We start from the raw sequence: 21,470 nt of genomic DNA, 5'->3' as shown, positions 1-21,470 counted from the left end.
GTGACACCAGGTCAGATCCAGAACTATCCATGCTATTTACACCAGGTCAGATCCAGAACTATCTATGCTGTTACACCAGGTCAGATCCAGAACTATCCATGCTGTGACACCAGGTCAGATCCAGAACTATCCATGCTGTGACAGCAGGTCAGATCCAGAACTATCTATGCTGTTACACCAGGTCAGATCCAGAACTATCCATGCTGTGACAGCAGGTCAGATCCAGAACTATCTATGCTGTGACACCAGGTCAGATCCAGAACTATCCATGCTGTTACACCAGGTCAGATCCAGAACTATCCATGCTGTGACACCAGGTCAGATCCAGAACTATCTATGCTGTTACACCAGGTCAGATCCAGAACTATCTATGCTGTTACACCAGATCAGATCCAGAACTATCCATGCTGTTACACCAGATCAGATCCATAACTATCTATGCTGTGACACCAGGTCAGATCCAGAACTATCCATGCTGTGACACCAGGTCAGATCCAGAACTATCTATGCTGTGACACCAGGTCAGATCCAGAACTATCCATGCTGTTACACCAGGTCAGATCCAGAACTATCTATGCTGTGACACCAGGTCAGATCCAGAACTATCTATGCTGTGACACCAAGTCAGATCCAGAACTAATCATGCTGTTACACCAGGTCAGATCCAGAACTATCCATGCTGTTACACCAGATCAGATCCAGAACTATCTATGCTGTGACACCAGGTCAGATCCAGAACTATCTATGATGTGACACCAGATCAGATCCAGAACTATCCATGCTGTGACACCAGATCAGATCCAGAACTATCTATGCTGTGACACCAGGTCAGATCCAGAACTATCCATGCTGTGACACCAGGTCAGATCCAGAACTATCCATGCTGTGACACCAGGTCAGATCCAGAACTATCCATGCTGTGACACCAGATCAGATCCAGAACTATCCATGCTGTGACACCAGGTCAGATCCAGAACTATCTATGCTGTGACACCAGGTCAGATCCAGAACTATCCATGCTGTGACACCAGGTCAGATCCAGAACTATCTATGCTGTTACACCAGGTCAGATCCAGAACTATCCATGCTGTGACACCAGGTCAGATCCAGAACTATCTATGCTGTTACACCAGGTCAGATCCAGAACTATCCATGCTGTGACACCAGGTCAGATCCAGAACTATCCATGCTGTGACACCAGGTCAGATCCAGAACTATCCATGCTGTGACACCAGGTCAGATCCAGAACTATCTATGCTGTTACATCAGGTCAGATCCAGAACTATCCATGCTGTGACACCAGGTCAGATCCAGAACTATCTATGATGATGTGGATAAACAGTAGGAGACAGAGAGATGCTGGGTGGATGACTTATATAACTAGATGGTGTCTTAATGCATAGTCAGGAGTACAACATTAACATCCAGTCCCTTTACACATGCACACATACGAAAACACACGCGCTCATGCACACACACGCATGGTTTCTCTTCCATTCAATGAGGAGAGTTCTAGACAGGTAGGGAGTGGACTGGGGGGGCTGTTCTCAAAGGGAATCTATCAGTTTTTCAGACATGACATGTTTTATGTTCCCTCTCATTCTTTAATACATTTCACCATTAGCATTTAATGGCTCCCAAAAGATGGAGAAATCCATTTGAAAATATTGGAGGAGTCTTAAGTGCTTCATAATACGCTCCAACGTTGGATGACAACACTCATGGTGCGAGGCAGGAAGCGTCCTTATGGATCGACCAGGACTAGGACCAGGACCAGGACCAGGACCAGGACCAGGACAGCCAGGGTCAGATGTTGCGTTTCAGGGCTGTGAAAACGTACTAGGGTTTTAATAGACACAGATCAGGTAGTGAGGAACTGATGTCGATCATCGTGCTTAAGAGTGGGGGGGTTTTAGTGACCTGGTAAACCAGTGTTTATCTATAGATAACACTTCATTGTTTCTCTTTGTAGGACTGTTCAGGATTGTTCAGGACAAGGTTAAGGAAGTCCCATAGAAGTCCAATAACAAATCAGGGCACAACCATAGGGTTTAAAATATAACCGTTCACACCACCATGAGTCAATGTGTAACTTAACCTCTGATACAGACGTAATACTGCCAGTCACAGAAAGGAGTATAAAACTCCAAGAGATGAAGTGTCTATTTGATGAGTTCGACCATCCCATACCAAGCACATCTGGAATACTCCTCTAGGAACGAAGCCTGTAACGTGATGTCCCCTTCTAGCCATGGTATTTCTCTGGTTCATGAGCTGTCTCCAACGTGGTCAGGTGGATGTGACATGTTCCTCCACAGCAAATTAAAGGGGCATTTCTTGGTTTTTACGTGAACAATACTTCCATTCTAGTCTGTGGGATCAGAGCCAGACAATATGAGTGATGACTCGTAATCCTCTTTCTGTTGCACGGTAACCACTAGTCATGACATCATCCTGATTCTAGAACATTGTAAGGTCCCCAGTGTACAGGATTAGCCTTACTGTAAAACGAGAAGTATCATGCCCTTTTTACCTCTATCCGTCTCTGGTAAAGGCGTGAGTGACAGACTGAGACACATTGGTTTTATCTCTGAGACGGTCAGTCTGCTTTTAGACTCTCTGACAGACTGCAGAGTGCTAGTTTAATCACACACCTCACTCAGAAGCACACTGTGCCATTCTGTCTGAGAGGCTAAAGTGACTCCCAACTACAAAGGAGAGAAGCCCTGCCAAGGCTCAGCTCTGTTCCCCTGAACATCTCTTATCAGTTCTTTTGGCTTTAATCCTACATTATCACCCTCAACCATTATCACAGCTATTCTAAGAGCCCTATTCAAGCAAACTCTGTAACCGGATGTCTAGGACTGTACGGCAAACCCGGTTATATAGACTTTGATTGAAAACAAGTGACCTTATCCAATTGCTGTTGCTATTCTGTTCAGGAACACATATTAGCTACTTCAGTAAGAGATTTAAAGTCATAGAGAAGTCATTCAACAAAATAGTCATGAATAATCTTAGTGCTCTATTCAATCCGTATCCAGGAAATAGAGTGTTACAGCGTGATTTAAATTTAAAGGTAATGTTCCAGCGTTAGCTGAGCCTGCGTTCACGATAAACGCTGCACATGTCAGTTCAATCGGAATTTACCTTTACATTTATATTGCGTAATCTGTAACGCTTCAGCGATACAGAATGAATATAGCCCTTACTTTTATTGGCTTGATGTGGGACAACGAGAGACATATTGTTGTTCCACAGGGTATGTTCATGCAAGGGGGATGTGGACTGGGACTGAATCCTTGGCTTGAACAAACCATTTTGAGGAACACTTTTCCTCACAGAGTCTTCACAGTCTTCAGCAGTAAACATCTCTATCGTTCCACCACACCCTCAATCATCTGTGAAGACCATGGGACAAAGCTCTACCGCTTAGCTTCTGATTTAGTAGCGGAGGTGTATTTTATGGTCTTAATTGTGTATGTCCAGTGGGATTGGGCCTTCATGAGGAAAACAGGTGGAGAGAGGCTGCAATAAAGCGCCTACTTCAATTCGCTTAAGAGGAAAAGCACATGACTGACGATTATTGCCCGTCACTTACACTTTCGGTCTATTGGTTTGACTTTGAGACTCTGTGGTCTTCTGAAGGGTTTGGATGTTTCACTTTGTTTTAAGAATGGCATTAAGGTCAGACTCAGATCAGTTATGTTTTAAGAATGGCATTAAGGTCAGACTCAGATCAGTTATGTTTCAAGGGAAGATAATAAACTGAGCTCTTCTTATCAAAAGCCTGGATAAAGCAATTCTGAAGCTACTATTGGCCATCAAGCTTTGTATGTTTAGTAGCATGAGCCACTATTGGCCAAGCCTTGTCTGTTTAATAACATGAGCCACTATTGGCCACCAAGCCTTGTCTGTTTAATAGCATGAGCCACTATTGGCCAGGCCTTGTCTGTTTAATAACATGAGCCACTATTGGCAGGCCTTGTCTGTTTAATAACATGAGCCACTATTGGCCACCAAGCCTTGTCTGTTTAATAACATGAGCCACTATTGGCCAAGCCTTGTCTGTTTAATAACATGAGCCACTATTGGCCACCAAGCCTTGTCTGTTTAATAACATGAGCCACTATTGGCTACCAAGCCTTGTCTGTTTAATAACATGAGCCAATATTGGCCAAGCCTTGTCTGTTTAATAACATGAGCCACTATTGGCCACCAAGCCTTGTCTGTTTGATAACATGAGCCACTATTGGCCACCAAGCCTTGTCTGTTTAATAACATGAGCCACTATTGGCCACCAAGCCTTGTCTGTTTAATAGCATAAGCCACTATTGGCCAAGCTTGTCTGTTTAATAACATGAGCCACTATTGGCCAAGCCTTGTCTGTTTAATAACATGAGCCACTATTGGCCAAGCCTTGTCTGTTTAATAACATGAGCCACTATTGGCCACCAAGCCTTGTCTGTTTAATAGCATGAGCCACTATTGGCCAAGCCTTGTCTGTTTAATAGCATGAGCCACTATTGGCCACCAAGCCTTGTCTGTTTAATAACATGAGCCACTATTGGCCAAGCCTTGTCTGTTTAATAACATGAGCCACTATTGGCCAAGCCTTGTCTGTTTAATAACATGAGCCACTATTGGCCAGCAAGCCTTGTCTGTTTAATAACATGAGCCACTATTGGCCACCAAGCCTTGTCTGTTTAATAACATGAGCCAATATTGGCCGAGCCTTGTCTGTTTAATAACATGAGCCACTATTGGCCACCAAGCCTTGTCTGTTTAATAACATGAGCCACTATTGGCCACCAAGCCTTGTCTGTTTAATAACATGAGCAACTATTGGCCACCAAGCCTTGTCTGTTTAATAGCATAAGCCACTATTGGGCAAGCTTGTCTGTTTAATAACATGAGCCACTATTGGCCAAGCCTTGTCTGTTTAATAACATGAGCCGCTATTGGCCACCAAGCCTTGTCTGTTTAATAACATGAGCCACTATTGGCAACCAAGCCTTGTCTTTTTAATAGCATGAGCCACTATTGGCCAAGCCTTGTCTGTTTAATAACATGAGCCACTATTGGCCAAGCCTTGTCTGTTTAATAGCATGAGCCACTATTGGCCACCAAGCCTTGTCTGTTTAATAGCATGAGCCACTATTGGCCAAGCCTTGTCTGTTTAATAACATGAGCCACTATTGGCCAAGCCTTGTCTGTTTAATAAAATGAGCCACTATTGGCCACCAAGCCTTCTCTGTTTAATAACATGAGCCACTATTGGCCACCAAGCCTTGTCGGTTTAATAACATGAGCCACTATTGGCCACCAAGCCTTGTCTGTTTAATAGCATGAGCCACTATTGGCCACCAAGCCTTGTCTGTTTAATAACATGAGCCACTATTGGCCACCAATCCTTGTCTGTTTAATAACATGAGCCACTATTGGCCACCAAGCCTTGTCTGTTTAATAACATGAGCCAATATTGGCCAAGCCTTGTCTGTTTAATAACATGAGCCACTATTGGCCAAGCCTTGTCTGTTTAATAACATGAGCCACTATTGGCCACCAAGCCTTGTCTGTTTAATAACATGAGCCACTATTGACCAAGCCATGTCTGTTTAATAACATGAGCCACTATTGGCCAAGCCTTGTCTGTTTAATAACATGAGCCACTATTGGCCACCAAGCCTTGTCTGTTTAATAACATGAGCCACTATTGGCCAAGCCTTGTCTGTTTAATAACATGAGCCACTATTGGCCACCAAGCCTTGTCTGTTTAATAACATGAGCCACTATTGGCTACCAAGCCTTGTCTGTTTAATAACATGAGCCAATATTGGCCAAGCCTTGTCTGTTTAATAGCATGAGCCACTATTGGCCAAGCCTTGTCTGTTTAATAACATGAGCCACTATTGGCCAAGCCTTGTCTGTTTAATAAAATGAGCCACTATTGGCCACCAAGCCTTCTCTGTTTAATAACATGAGCCACTATTGGCCACCAAGCCTTGTCGGTTTAATAACATGAGCCACTATTGGCCACCAAGCCTTGTCTGTTTAATAACATGAGCCACTATTGGCCAAGCCTTGTCTGTTTAATAGCATGAGCCACTATTGGCCACCAAGCCTTGTCTGTTTAATAACATGAGCCACTATTGGCCACCAAGCCTTGTCTGTTTAATAGCATGAGCCACTATTGGCCAAGCCTTGTCTGTTTAATATCATGAGCCACTATTGGCCAAGCCATGTCTGTTTAATAACATGAGCCACTATTGGCCACCAAGCCTTGTCTGTTTAATAACATGAGCCAATATCGGCCAAGCCTTGTCTGTTTAATAACATGAGCCACTATTGGCCAAGCCTTGTCTGTTTAATAACATGAGCCACTATTGGCCACCAAGCCTTGTCTGTTTAATAACATGAGCCACTATTGGCCACCAAGCCTTGTCGGTTTAATAACATGAGCCACTATTGGCCACCAAGCCTTGTCTGTTTAATAACATGAGCCACTATTGGCCAAGCCTTGTCTGTTTAATAGCATGAGCCACTATTGGCCACCAAGCCTTGTCTGTTTAATAACATGAGCCACTATTGACCACCAAGCCTTGTCTGTTTAATAGCATGAGCCACTATTGGCCACCAAGCCTTGTCTGTTTAATAACATGAGCCAATATCGGCCAAGCCTTGTCTGTTTAATAACATGAGCCACTATTGGCCAAGCCTTGTCTGTTTAATAACATGAGCCACTATTGGCCACCAAGCCTTGTCTGTTTAATAACATGAGCCACTATTGGCCACCAAGCCTTGTCTGTTTAATAACATGAGCCACTATTGGCCACCAAGCCTTGTCTGTTTAATAACATGAGCCACTATTGGCCAAGCCTTGTCTGTTTAATAGCATGAGCCACTATTGGCCACCAAGCCTTGTCTGTTTAATAACATGAGCCACTATTGGCCACCAAGCCTTGTCTGTTTAATAACATGAGCCACTATTGGCTACCAAGCCTTGTCTGTTTAATAACATGAGCCAATATTGGCCAAGCCTTGTCTGTTTAATAACATGAGCCACTATTGGCCAAGCCTTGTCTGTTTAATAACATGAGCCACTATTGGCCACCAAGCCTTGTCTGTTTAATAACATGAGCCACTATTGGCCAAGCCATGTCTGTTTAATAACATGAGCCACTATTGGCCAAGCCTTGTCTGTTTAATAACATGAGCCACTATTGGCCACCAAGCCTTGTCTGTTTAATAACATGAGCCACTATTGGCCAAGCCTTGTCTGTTTAATAACATGAGCCACTATTGGCCACCAAGCCTTGTCTGTTTAATAACATGAGCCACTATTGGCTACCAAGCCTTGTCTGTTTAATAACATGAGCCAATATTGGCCAAGCCTTGTCTGTTTAATAACATGAGCCACTATTGGCCACCAAGCCTTGTCTGTTTAATAACATGAGCCACTATTGGCCACCAAGCCTTGTCTGTTTAATAACATGAGCCACTATTGGCCACCAAGCCTTGTCTGTTTAATAGCATGAGCCACTATTGGCCAAGCCTTGTCTGTTTAATAGCATGAGCCACTATTGGCCACCAAGCCTTGTCTGTTTAATAACATGAGCCACTATTGGCCAAGCCTTGTCTGTTTAATAACATGAGCCACTATTGGCCAAGCCTTGTCTGTTTAATAACATGAGCCACTATTGGCCAGCAAGCCTTGTCTGTTTAATAACATGAGCCACTATTGGCCACCAAGCCTTGTCTGTTTAATAACATGAGCCAATATTGGCCGAGCCTTGTCTGTTTAATAACATGAGCCACTATTGGCCACCAAGCCTTGTCTGTTTAATAACATGAGCCACTATTGGCCACCAAGCCTTGTCTGTTTAATAACATGAGCCACTATTGGCCACCAAGCCTTGTCTGTTTAATAGCATAAGCCACTATTGGGCAAGCTTGTCTGTTTAATAACATGAGCCACTATTGGCCAAGCCTTGTCTGTTTAATAACATGAGCCGCTATTGGCCACCAAGTCTTGTCAGTTTAATAACATTAGCCACTATTGGCCACCAAGCCTTGTCTTTTTAATAGCATGAGCCACTATTGGCCAAGCCTTGTCTGTTTAATAACATGAGCCACTATTGGCCAAGCCTTGTCTGTTTAATAGCATGAGCCACTATTGGCCACCAAGCCTTGTCTGTTTAATAGCATTAGCCACTATTGGCCAAGCCTTGTCTGTTTAATAACATGAGCCACTATTGGCCAAGCCTTGTCTGTTTAATAACATGAGCCACTATTGGCCACCAAGCCTTGTCGGTTTAATAACATGAGCCACTATTGGCCACCAAGCCTTGTCTGTTTAATAACATGAGCCACTATTGGCCAAGCCTTGTCTGTTTAATAGCATGAGCCACTATTGGCCACCAAGCCTTGTCTGTTTAATAGCATGAGCCACTATTGGCCAAGCCTTGTCTGTTTAATATCATGAGCCACTATTGGCCAAGCCTTGTCTGTTTAATAACATGAGCCACTATTGGCCACCAAGCCTTGTCTGTTTAATAACATGAGCCAATATTGGCCAAGCCTTGTCTGTTTAATAACATGAGCCACTATTGGCCAAGCCTTGTCTGTTTAATAACATGAGCCACTATTGGCCACCAAGCCTTGTCTGTTTAATAACATGAGCCACTATTGGCCACCAAGCCTTGTCTGTTTAATAACATGAGCCACTATTGGCCACCAAGCCTTGTCTGTTTAATAACATGAGCCAATATTGGCCAAGCCTTGTCTGTTTAATAACATGAGCCACTATTGGCCAAGCCTTGTCTGTTTAATAACATGAGACACTATTGGCCACCAAGCCTTGTCTGTTTAATAACATGAGCCACTATTGGCCAAGCCATGTCTGTTTAATAACATGAGCCACTATTGGCCAAGCCTTGTCTGTTTAATAACATGAGCCACTATTGGCCACCAAGCCTTGTCTGTTTAATAACATGAGCCACTATTGGCCAAGCCTTGTCTGTTTAATAACATGAGCCACTATTGGCCACCAAGCCTTGTCTGTTTAATAACATGAGCCACTATTGGCTACCAAGCCTTGTCTGTTTAATAACATGAGCCACTATTGGCCAAGCCTTGTCTGTTTAATAGCATGAGCCACTATTGGCCACCAAGCCTTGTCTGTTTAATAACATGAGCCACTATTGGCCACCAAGCCTTGTCTGTTTAATAGCATGAGCCACTATTGGCCACCAAGCCTTGTCTGTTTAATAACATGAGCCACTATTGGCCACCAAGCATTGTCTGTTTAATAACATGAGCCACTATTGGCCACCAAGCCTTGTCTGTTTAATAACATGAGCCAATATTGGCCAAGCCTTGTCTGTTTAATAACATGAGCCACTATTGGCCAAGCCTTGTCTGTTTAATAACATGAGCCACTATTGGCCACCAAGCCTTGTCTGTTTAATAACATGAGCCACTATTGGCCAAGCCATGTCTGTTCAATAACATGAGCCACTATTGGCCAAGCCTTGTCTGTTTAATAACATGAGCCACTATTGGCCACCAAGCCTTGTCTGTTTAATAACATGAGCCACTATTGGCCAAGCCTTGTCTGTTTAATAACATGAGCCACTATTGGCCACCAAGCCTTGTCTGTTTAATAACATGAGCCACTATTGGCTACCAAGCCTTGTCTGTTTAATAAAATGAGCCAATATTGGCCAAGCCTTGTCTGTTTAATAACATGAGCCACTATTGGCCACCAAGCCTTGTCTGTTTAATAACATGAGCCACTATTGGCCACCAAGCCTTGTCTGTTTAATAGCATAAGCCACTATTGGCCAAGCTTGTCTGTTTAATAACATGAGCCACTATTGGCCAAGCCTTGTCTGTTTAATAACATGAGCCACTATTGGCCAATCCTTGTCTGTTTAATAACATGAGCCACTATTGGCAACCAAGCCTTGTCTGTTTAATAGCATGAGCCACTATTGGCCAAGCCTTGTCTGTTTAATAGCATGAGCCACTATTGGCCACCAAGCCTTGTCTGTTTAATAACATGAGCCACTATTGGCCAGCAAGCCTTGTCTGTTTAATAACATGAGCCACTATTGGCCACCAAGCCTTGTCTGTTTAATAACATGAGCCAATATTGGCCGAGCCTTGTCTGTTTAATAACATGAGCCACTATTGGCCACCAAGCCTTGTCTGTTTAATAACATGAGCCACTATTGGCCACCAAGCCTTGTCTGTTTAATAACATGAGCCACTATTGGCCACCAAGCCTTGTCTGTTTAATAGCATAAGCCACTATTGGGCAAGCTTGTCTGTTTAATAACATGAGCCACTATTGGCCAAGCCTTGTCTGTTTAATAACATGAGCCGCTATTGGCCACCAAGCCTTGTCTGTTTAATAACATGAGCCACTATTGGCCACCAAGCCTTGTCTTTTTAATAGCATGAGCCACTATTGGCCAAGCCTTGTCTGTTTAATAACATGAGCCACTATTGGCCAAGCCTTGTCTGTTTAATAGCATGAGCCACTATTGGCCACCAAGCCTTGTCTGTTTAATAGTATTAGCCACTATTGGCCAAGCCTTGTCTGTTTAATAACATGAGCCACTATTGGCCAAGCCTTGTCTGTTTAATAACATGAGCCACTATTGGCCACCAAGCCTTGTCGGTTTAATAACATGAGCCACTATTGGCCACCAAGCCTTGTCTGTTTAATAACATGAGCCACTATTGGCCAAGCCTTGTCTGTTTAATAGCATGAGCCACTATTGGCCAAGCCTTGTCTGTTTAATATCATGAGCCACTATTGGCCAAGCCTTGTCTGTTTAATAACATGAGCCACTATTGGCCACCAAGCCTTGTCTGTTTAATAACATGAGCCACTATATGCCAAGCCTTGTCTGTTTAATAACATGAGCCACTATTGGCCACCAAGCCTTGTCTGTTTAATAACATGAGCCACTATTGGCCACCAAGCCTTGTCTGTTTAATAACATGAGCCACTATTGGCCAAGCCTTGTCTGTTTAATAGCATGAGCCACTATTGGCCACCAAGCCTTGTCTGTTTAATAACATGAGCCACTATTGGCCACCAAGCCTTGTCTGTTTAATAGCATGAGCCACTATTGGCCACCAAGCCTTGTCTGTTTAATAACATGAGCCACTATTGGCCACCAAGCCTTGTCTGTTTAATAACATGAGCCACTATTGGCCACCAAGCCTTGTCTGTTTAATAACATGAGCCAATATTGGCCAAGCCTTGTCTGTTTAATAACATGAGCCACTATTGGCCAAGCCTTGTCTGTTTAATAACATGAGCCACTATTGGCCACCAAGCCTTGTCTGTTTAATAACATGAGCCACTATTGGCCAAGCCATGTCTGTTCAATAACATGAGCCACTATTGGCCAAGCCTTGTCTGTTTAATAACATGAGCCACTATTGGCCACCAAGCCTTGTCTGTTTAATAACATGAGCCACTATTGGCCAAGCCTTGTCTGTTTAATAACATGAGCCACTATTGGCCACCAAGCCTTGTCTGTTTAATAACATGAGCCACTATTGGCTACCAAGCATTGTCTGTTTAATAAAATGAGCCAATATTGGCCAAGCCTTGTCTGTTTAATAACATGAGCCACTATTGGCCACCAAGCCTTGTCTGTTTAATAACATGAGCCACTATTGGCCACAAAGCCTTGTCTGTTTAATAACATGAGCCACTATTGGCCACCAAGCCTTGTCTGTTTAATAGCATAAGCCACTATTGGCCAAGCTTGTCTGTTTAATAAGATGAGCCACTATTGGCCAAGCCTTGTCTGTTTAATAACATGAGCCACTATTGGCCAAGCCTTGTCTGTTTAATAACATGAGCCACTATTGGCCACCAAGCCTTGTCTGTTTAATAGCATGAGCCACTATTGGCCAAGCCTTGTCTGTTTAATAGCATGAGCCACTATTGGCCACCAAGCCTTGTCTGTTTAATAACATGAGCCACTATTGGCCAAGCCTTGTCTGTTTAATAACATGAGCCACTATTGGCCAAGCCATGTCTGTTTAATAACATGAGCCACTATTGGCCAGCAAGCCTTGTCTGTTTAATAACATGAGCCACTATTGGCCACCAAGCCTTGTCTGTTTAATAACATGAGCCAATATTGGCCGAGCCTTGTCTGTTTAATAACATGAGCCACTATTGGCCACCAAGCCTTGTCTGTTTAATAACATGAGCCACTATTGGCCACCAAGCCTTGTCTGTTTAATAACATGAGCCAATATTGGCCAAGCCTTGTCTGTTTAATAACATGAGCCACTATTGGCCAAGCCTTGTCTGTTTAATAACATGAGCCACTATTGGCCACCAAGCCTTGTCTGTTTAATAACATGAGCCACTATTGGCCAAGCCATGTCTGTTTAATAACATGAGCCACTATTGGCCAAGCCTTGTCTGTTTAATAACATGAGCCACTATTGGCCACCAAGCCTTGTCTGTTTAATAACATGAGCCACTATTGGCCAAGCCATGTCTGTTTAATAACATGAGCCACTATTGGCCAAGCCTTGTCTGTTTAATAACATGAGCCACTATTGGCCACCAAGCCTTGTCTGTTTAATAACATGAGCCACTATTGGCCAAGCCTTGTCTGTTTAATAACATGAGCCACTATTGGCCACCAAGCCTTGTCTGTTTAATAACATGAGCCAATATTGGCTACCAAGCCTTGTCTGTTTAATAACATGAGCCAATATTGGCCAAGCCTTGTCTGTTTAATAACATGAGCCACTATTGGCCATCAAGCCTTGTCTGTTTAATAACATGAGACACTATTGGCCACCAAGCCTTGTCTGTTTAATAACATGAGCCACTATTGGCCACCAAGCCTTGTCTGTTTAATAGCATAAGCCACTATTGGCCAAGCTTGTCTGTTTAATAACATGAGCCACTATTGGCCAAGCCTTGTCTGTTTAATAACATGAGCCACTATTGGCCAAGCCTTGTCTGTTTAATAGCATGAGCCACTATTGGCCAAGCCTTGTCTGTTTAATAGCATGAGCCACTATTGGCCACCAAGCCTTGTCTGTTTAATAACATGAGCCACTATTGGCCAAGCCTTGTCTGTTTAATAACATGAGCAACTATTGGCCAAGCCATGTCTGTTTAATAACATGAGCCACTATTGGCCAGCAAGCCTTGTCTGTTTAATAACATGAGCCACTATTGGCCACCAAGCCTTGTCTGTTTAATAACATGAGCCAATATTGGCCGAGCCTTGTCTGTTTAATAACATGAGCCACTATTGGCCACCAAGCCTTGTCTGTTTAATAACATGAGCCACTATTGGCCACCAAGCCTTGTCTGTTTAATAACATGAGCCAATATTGGCCAAGCCTTGTCTGTTTAATAACATGAGCCACTATTGGCCAAGCCTTGTCTGTTTAATAACATGAGCCACTATTGGCCAAGCCTTGTCTGTTTAATAGCATGAGCCACTATTGGCCAAGCCTTGTCTGTTTAATAGCATGAGCCACTATTGGCCACCAAGCCTTGTCTGTTTAATAACATGAGCCACTATTGGCCAAGCCTTGTCTGTTTAATAACATGAGCAACTATTGGCCAAGCCATGTCTGTTTAATAACATGAGCCACTATTGGCCAGCAAGCCTTGTCTGTTTAATAACATGAGCCACTATTGGCCACCAAGCCTTGTCTGTTTAATAACATGAGCCAATATTGGCCGAGCCTTGTCTGTTTAATAACATGAGCCACTATTGGCCACCAAGCCTTGTCTGTTTAATAACATGAGCCACTATTGGCCACCAAGCCTTGTCTGTTTAATAACATGAGCCAATATTGGCCAAGCCTTGTCTGTTTAATAACATGAGCCACTATTGGCCAAGCCTTGTCTGTTTAATAACATGAGCCACTATTGGCCACCAAGCCTTGTCTGTTTAATAACATGAGCCACTATTGGCCAAGCCATGTCTGTTTAATAACATGAGCCACTATTGGCCAAGCCTTGTCTGTTTAATAACATGAGCCACTATTGGCCACCAAGCCTTGTCTGTTTAATAACATGAGCCACTATTGGCCAAGCCATGTCTGTTTAATAACATGAGCCACTATTGGCCAAGCCTTGTCTGTTTAATAACATGAGCCACTATTGGCCACCAAGCCTTGTCTGTTTAATAACATGAGCCACTATTGGCCAAGCCTTGTCTGTTTAATAACATGAGCCACTATTGGCCACCAAGCCTTGTCTGTTTAATAACATGAGCCACTATTGGCTACCAAGCCTTGTCTGTTTAATAACATGAGCCAATATTGGCCAAGCCTTGTCTGTTTAATAACATGAGCCACTATTGGCCATCAAGCCTTGTCTGTTTAATAACATGAGACACTATTGGCCACCAAGCCTTGTCTGTTTAATAACATGAGCCACTATTGGCCACCAAGCCTTGTCTGTTTAATAGCATAAGCCACTATTGGCCAAGCTTGTCTGTTTAATAACATGAGCCACTATTGGCCAAGCCTTGTCTGTTTAATAACATGAGCCACTATTGGCCAAGCCTTGTCTGTTTAATAGCATGAGCCACTATTGGCCAAGCCTTGTCTGTTTAATAGCATGAGCCACTATTGGCCACCAAGCCTTGTCTGTTTAATAACATGAGCCACTATTGGCCAAGCCTTGTCTGTTTAATAACATGAGCAACTATTGGCCAAGCCATGTCTGTTTAATAACATGAGCCACTATTGGCCAGCAAGCCTTGTCTGTTTAATAACATGAGCCACTATTGGCCACCAAGCCTTGTCTGTTTAATAACATGAGCCAATATTGGCCGAGCCTTGTCTGTTTAATAACATGAGCCACTATTGGCCACCAAGCCTTGTCTGTTTAATAACATGAGCCACTATTGGCCACCAAGCCTTGTCTGTTTAATAACATGAGCCAATATTGGCCAAGCCTTGTCTGTTTAATAACATGAGCCACTATTGGCCAAGCCTTGTCTGTTTAATAACATGAGCCACTATTGGCCACCAAGCCTTGTCTGTTTAATAACATGAGCCACTATTGGCCAAGCCATGTCTGTTTAATAACATGAGCCACTATTGGCCAAGCCTTGTCTGTTTAATAACATGAGCCACTATTGGCCACCAAGCCTTGTCTGTTTAATAACATGAGCCACTATTGGCCAAGACTTGTCTGTTTAATAACATGAGCCACTATTGGCCACCAAGCCTTGTCTGTTTAATAACATGAGCCACTATTGGCTACCAAGCCTTGTCTGTTTAATAACATGAGCCAATATTGGCCAAGCCTTGTCTGTTTAATAACATGAGCCACTATTGGCCACCAAGCCTTGTCTGTTTAATAACATGAGCCACTATTGGCCACCAAGCCTTGTCTGTTTAATAACATGAGCCACTATTGGCCACCAAGCCTTGTCTGTTTAATAGCATAAGCCACTATTGGCCAAGCTTGTCTGTTTAATAACATGAGCCACTATTGGCCAAGCCTTGTCTGTTTAATAACATGAGCCACTATTGGCCAAGCCTTGTCTGTTTAATAGCATGAGCCACTATTGGCCAAGCCTTGTCTGTTTAATAGCATGAGCCACTATTGGCCACCAAGCCTTGTCTGTTTAATAACATGAGCCACTATTGGCCAAGCCTTGTCTGTTTAATAACATGAGCCACTATTGGCCAAGCCATGTCTGTTTAATAACATGAGCCACTATTGGCCAGCAAGCCTTGTCTGTTTAATAACATGAGCCACTATTGGCCACCAAGCCTTGTCTGTTTAATAACATGAGCCAATATTGGCCGAGCCTTGTCTGTTTAATAACATGAGCCACTATTGGCCACCAAGCCTTGTCTGTTTAATAACATGAGCCACTATTGGCCACCAAGCCTTGTCTGTTTAATAACATGAGCCACTATTGGCCACCAAGCCTTGTCTGTTTAATAACATGAGCCAATATTGGCCAAGCCTTGTCTGTTTAATAACATGAGCCACTATTGGCCAAGCCTTGTCTGTTTAATAACATGAGCCACTATTGGCCACCAAGCCTTGTCTGTTTAATAACATGAGCCACTATTGGCCAAGCCATGTCTGTTTAATAACATGAGCCACTATTGGCCAAGCCTTGTCTGTTTAATAACATGAGCCACTATTGGCCACCTAGCCTTGTCTGTTTAATAACATGAGCCACTATTGGCCAAGCCTTGTCTGTTTAATAACATGAGCCACTATTGGCCACCAAGCCTTGTCTGTTTAATAACATGAGCCACTATTGGCTACCAAGCCTTGTCTGTTTAATAACATGAGCCAATATTGGCCAAGCCTTGTCTGTTTAATAACATGAGCCACTATTTGCCACCAAGCCTTGTCTGTTTAATAACATGAGCCACTATTGGCCACCAAGCCTTGTCTGTTTAATAACATGAGCCACTATTGGCCACCAAGCCTTGTCTGTTTAATAGCATAAGCCACTATTGGCCAAGCTTGTCTGTTTAATAACATGAGCCACTATTGGCCAAGCCTTGTCTGTTTAATAACATGAGCCACTATTGGCCAATCCTTGTCTGTTTAATAACATGAGCCACTATTGGCCATAAAGCCTTGTCTGTTTAATAGCATGAGCCACTATTGGCCAAGCCTTGTCTGTTTAATAGCATGAGCCACTATTGGCCACCAAGCCTTGTCTGTTTAATAACATGAGCCACTATTGGCCAAGACTTGTCTGTTTAATAACATGAGCCACTATTGGCCAAGCCTTGTCTGTTTAATAACATGAGCCACTATTGGCCAGCAAGCCTTGTCTGTTTAATAACATGAGCCACTATTGGCCACCAAGCCTAGTCTGTTTAATAACATGAGCCAATATTGGCCGAGCCTTGTCTGTTTAATAACATGAGCCACTATTGGCCACCAAGCCTTGTCTGTTTAATAACATGAGCCACTATTGGCCACCAAGCCTTGTCTGTTTAATAACATGAGCCACTATTGGCCACCAAGCCTTGTCTGTTTAATAGCATAAGCCACTATTGGGCAAGCTTGTCTGTTTATTAACATGAGCCACTATTGGCCAAGCCTTGTCTGTTTAATAACATGAGCCGCTATTGGCCACCAAGCCTTGTCTGTTTAATAACATGAGCCACTATTGGCCACCAAGCCTTGTCTTTTTAATAGCATGAGCCACTATTGGCCAAGCCTTGTCTGTTTAATAACATGAGCCACTATTGGCCAAGCCTTGTCTGTTTAATAGCATGAGCCACTATTGGCCACCAAGCCTTGTCTGTTTAATAGCATGAGCCACTATTGGCCAAGCCTTGTCTGTTTAATAACATGAGCCACTATTGGCCAAGCCTTGTCTGTTTAATAACATGAGCCACTATTGGCCACCAAGCCTTGTCGGTTTAATAACATGAGCCACTATTGGCCACCAAGCCTTGTCTGTTTAATAACATGAGCCACTATTGGCCAAGCCTTGTCTGTTTAATAGCATGAGCCACTATTGGCCACCAAGCCTTGTCTGTTTAATAACATGAGCCGCTATTGGCCACCAAGCCTTGTCTGTTTAATAGCATGAGCCACTATTGGCCAAGCCTTGTCTGTTTAATATCATGAGCCACTATTGGCCAAGCCTTGTCTGTTTAATAACATGAGCCACTATTGGCCACCAAGCCTTGTCTGTTTAATAACATGAGCCAATATTGGCCACCAAGCCTTGTCTGTTTAATAACATGAGCCACTATTGGCCAAGCCATGTCTGTTTAATAACATGAGCCACCATTGGCCAAGCCTTGTCTGTTTAATAACATGAGCCACTATTGGCCACCAAGCCTTGTCTGTTTAATAACATGAGCCACTATTGGCCAAGCCCTGTCTGTTTAATAACATGAGCCACTATTGGCCACCAAGCCTTGTCTGTTTAATAACATGAGCCACTATTGGCTACCAAGCCTTGTCTGTTTAATAACATGAGCCAATATTGGCCAAGCCTTGTCTGTTTAATAACATGAGCCACTATTGGCCACCAAGCCTTGTCTGTTTAATAACATGAGCCACTATTGGCCACCAAGCCTTGTCTGTTTAATAACATGAGCCACTATTGGCCACCAAGCCTTGTCTGTTTAATAGCATAAGCCACTATTGGCCAAGCTTGTCTGTTTAATAACATGAGCCACTATTGGCCAAGCCTTGTCTGTTTAATAACATGAGCCACTATTGGCCAAGCCTTGTCTGTTTAATAACATGAGCCACTATTGGCCACCAAGCCTTGTCTGTTTAATAGCATGAGCCACTATTGGCCAAGCCTTGTCTGTTTAATAGCATGAGCCACTATTGGCCACCAAGCCTTGTCTGTTTAATAACATGAGCCACTATTGGCCAAGCCTTGTCTGTTTAATAACATGAGCCACTATTGGCCAAGCCATGTTTGTTTAATAACATGAGCCACTATTGGCCAGCAAGCCTTGTCTGTTTAATAACATGAGCCACTATTGGCCACCAAGCCTTGTCTGTTTAATAACATGAGCCAATATTGGCCGAGCCTTGTCTGTTTAATAACATGAGCCACTATTGGCCACCAATTCTTGTCTGTTTAATAACATGAGCCACTATTGGCCACCAAGCCTTGTCTGTTTAATAACATGAGCCACTATTGGCCACCAAGCCTTGTCTGTTTAATAGCATAAGCCACTATTGGGCAAGCTTGTCTGTTTAATAACATGAGCCACTATTGGCCAAGCCTTGTCTGTTTAATAACATGAGCCGCTATTGGCCACCAAGCCTTGTCTGTTTAATAACATGAGCCGCTATTGGCCAAGCCTTGTCTTTTTAATAGCATGAGCCACTATTGGCCAAGCCTTATCTGTTTAATAACATGAGCCACTATTGGCCAAGCCTTGTCTGTTTAATAACATGAGCCACTATTGGCCACCAAGCCTTGTCTGTTTAATAGCATGAGCCACTATTGGCCAAGCCTTGTCTTTTTAATAACATGAGACACTATTGGCCACCAAGCCTTGTCTGTTTAATAACATGAGCCAATATTGGCCAAGCCTTGTCTGTTTAATAACATGAGCCACTATTGGCCAAGCCTTGTCTGTTTAATAACATGAGCCACTATTGGCCACCAAGCCTTGTCTGTTTAATAACATGAGCCACTATTGGCCAAGCCATGTCTGTTTAATAACATGAGCCACTATTGGCCAAGCCTTGTCTGTTTAATAACATGAGCCACTATTGGCCACCAAGCCTTGTCTGTTTAATAACATGAGCCACTATTGGCCAAGCCTTGTCTGTTTAATAACATGAGCCACTATTGGCCAAGCCTTGTCTGTTTAATAACATGAGCCACTATTGGCCACCAAGCCTTGTCTGTTTAATAACATGAGCCACTATTGGCCACCAAGCCTTGTCTGTTTAATAACATGAGCCACTATTGGCCAAGCCTTGTCTGAGCCCACCTCTCCATCTTCTTTTCCTCCTTTTTTCTGTTTGCTTTTCCCCTTCTTGTCTTTCTTCTGATCCTTGCGGTCCTTCCCACCCTTCTTATCTTTATTTGTGTTGTCTTTCCTCTTCTTCTCCTTCTCTTCTTCTTTCGCTGCTAATTCTGCAGCGACCTATCAGGAACAAAAATGAGATGAGCATAGAAAAAGAAACGGAGTGTTTGTTAACTGTCTGTAGGTTAGATGAGGACCATGGGTCATTAGTCTACCTGGTCAGGTGTCTTCTGTGCAAATATGGCTGTTGATCCCCCATCCTCAGCATTGGGGAAGTCAGGAAACTTTCCAGTGGCATCTCTACAATAAATAGCATGTTTTAAAGGCACAATCTGGGATACTTCCTGTTCTTAAATGATCATTTTCATTACAGATATATCATTCTTGATGAATTGTACTATGTCACACTGAGAGTTAGATGGCAGACCCCCAACAAGGTCACCAGAGGGCAGACCCTCCTAATGGTTTTCTAAATGCCTCAGATACTTCCACTAATTAGGGGTGGTTCATGTCAGGGAGCAGTTATCTCAACGTGGAGAGAAAATAATCACCCGACCAGGAATTGCTCTTCGGAAGGCCAAACTATGTATTCCTCACTTCCCTTCCATCTCTCATTCTCCTAAACCTTAGAGCAACCCTGTGAACCAACATTTACAGTCGTAGGAAAACGTTTGGGCACCCCTCTGAGGCTGCATAATAATTGACTCTGTCGTCACAGAAAATGATCACAGTGGCATGCCATTCATTTTCTAATAAAAGCAGAGTACTGGGGTATTGTCCAGACAAAGATTTTTAGTGTAGCAATATTAAGTTGTATGAAATTAAATCAGATGTGAAAAATAGGCTATGCAAAAATGTGGGCACCCTTGTCGTTCTGTTGATTTGAATACCTGTAACTACTTAGCACTGATTAATCGGAACACACAATTGGTTTGGTGAGCTCATTAAGCCTTGATCTTCATAGACAAGTGCATCCAATCATGAGAAAAGGTATTTAAGGTGGCCAATTGCAAGTTGTTGTTCTCTTTGACTCTCCTCTGAAGAGTGGCAACATGGGGGCCTCAAAACAACTCTCAAATGACCTGAAAACAAAGATTGTTCAACATTATGGTTTAGAGGAAGGCTACAAAAAGCTATCGCAGAGATGTAAGCTGTCAGTGTCCACTGTGAGGAACATAGTGAGGAAATGGAAGACCACAGGCACAGTTCTTGTTAAGGCCAGAAGTGGCAGGCCAAGTAAAATATCGGAGAGGCAAATGCGAAGGATGGTGAGAACGGTCAAAAACAGCCCACAGACCACCTCCAAAGACCTACAACATCATCTTGCTGCAGATGGTGTCACTGTGCATCGTTCAACAATTCAGCGCACTTTGCACAAGGAGAAGCTGTATGGGAGAGTGATGCGGAAGAAGCCTTTTCTGCACACACGCCACAAACAGAGTCGCTTGAGGTATGCAAATGCACATTTGGACAAGCCAGCTTCATTTTGGAATAAGGTGCTGTGGACTGATGAAACAAAGATGGAGTTATTTGGTCATGGCGGCAAAAGAACACAGCGTTCCAAGAAAAACACTTGCTACCCACAGTAAAATTTGGTGGGGGTTCCATCATGCTGTGGGGCTGTGTGGCCAGTGCCAGTACTGGGAATCTTGTTAAAGTTGAGGGTCGCATGGATTCAATATCAGCAGATTCTTGGGAATAATATTGAAGAATCAGTCACAAAGTTGAAGTTACACCGGGGCTGGATATTTCAACAAGACAACGACCCAAAACACTGCTCAAAATCAACCCGGGCATTTATGCAGAGGAACAAGTACAATGTTCTGGACAGGCCATCCCAGTCCCCAGACCTGAATATCATTGAGAATCTGTGGGATGATTTGAAGCGGGCTGTCCATGCTCGGCAACCATCAAACCTAACTGAACTGGAGATGTTTTGGAAGGAG

The 21,470-nt window shown here is 43.2% G+C and overlaps 1 protein-coding gene across 2 annotated transcripts in view; it reads right to left on the bottom strand.

Moving 5' to 3' along the window:
- drc11 (dynein regulatory complex subunit 11) overlaps nt 1-21,470 on the bottom strand; it is a 73,791-nt gene that overhangs the window by 33,941 nt on the left and 18,380 nt on the right. For both annotated transcript variants that reach the window (XM_029740896.1, XM_029740897.1), the window contains 2 exons: nt 19,740-19,824; nt 19,489-19,644 (listed from right to left, as the gene is read on the bottom strand). In XM_029740896.1, coding sequence (XP_029596756.1) covers nt 19,489-19,644; nt 19,740-19,824 — 241 coding nt within the window. The remainder of the gene's footprint in view (nt 1-19,488; nt 19,645-19,739; nt 19,825-21,470) is intronic.

Source organism: Salmo trutta, chromosome 39 (assembly GCF_901001165.1).
Source record: "Salmo trutta chromosome 39, fSalTru1.1, whole genome shotgun sequence".
NCBI lineage: Eukaryota > Metazoa > Chordata > Actinopteri > Salmoniformes > Salmonidae > Salmo > Salmo trutta.
This window is presented reverse-complemented; position numbering and strand designations above follow the sequence as displayed.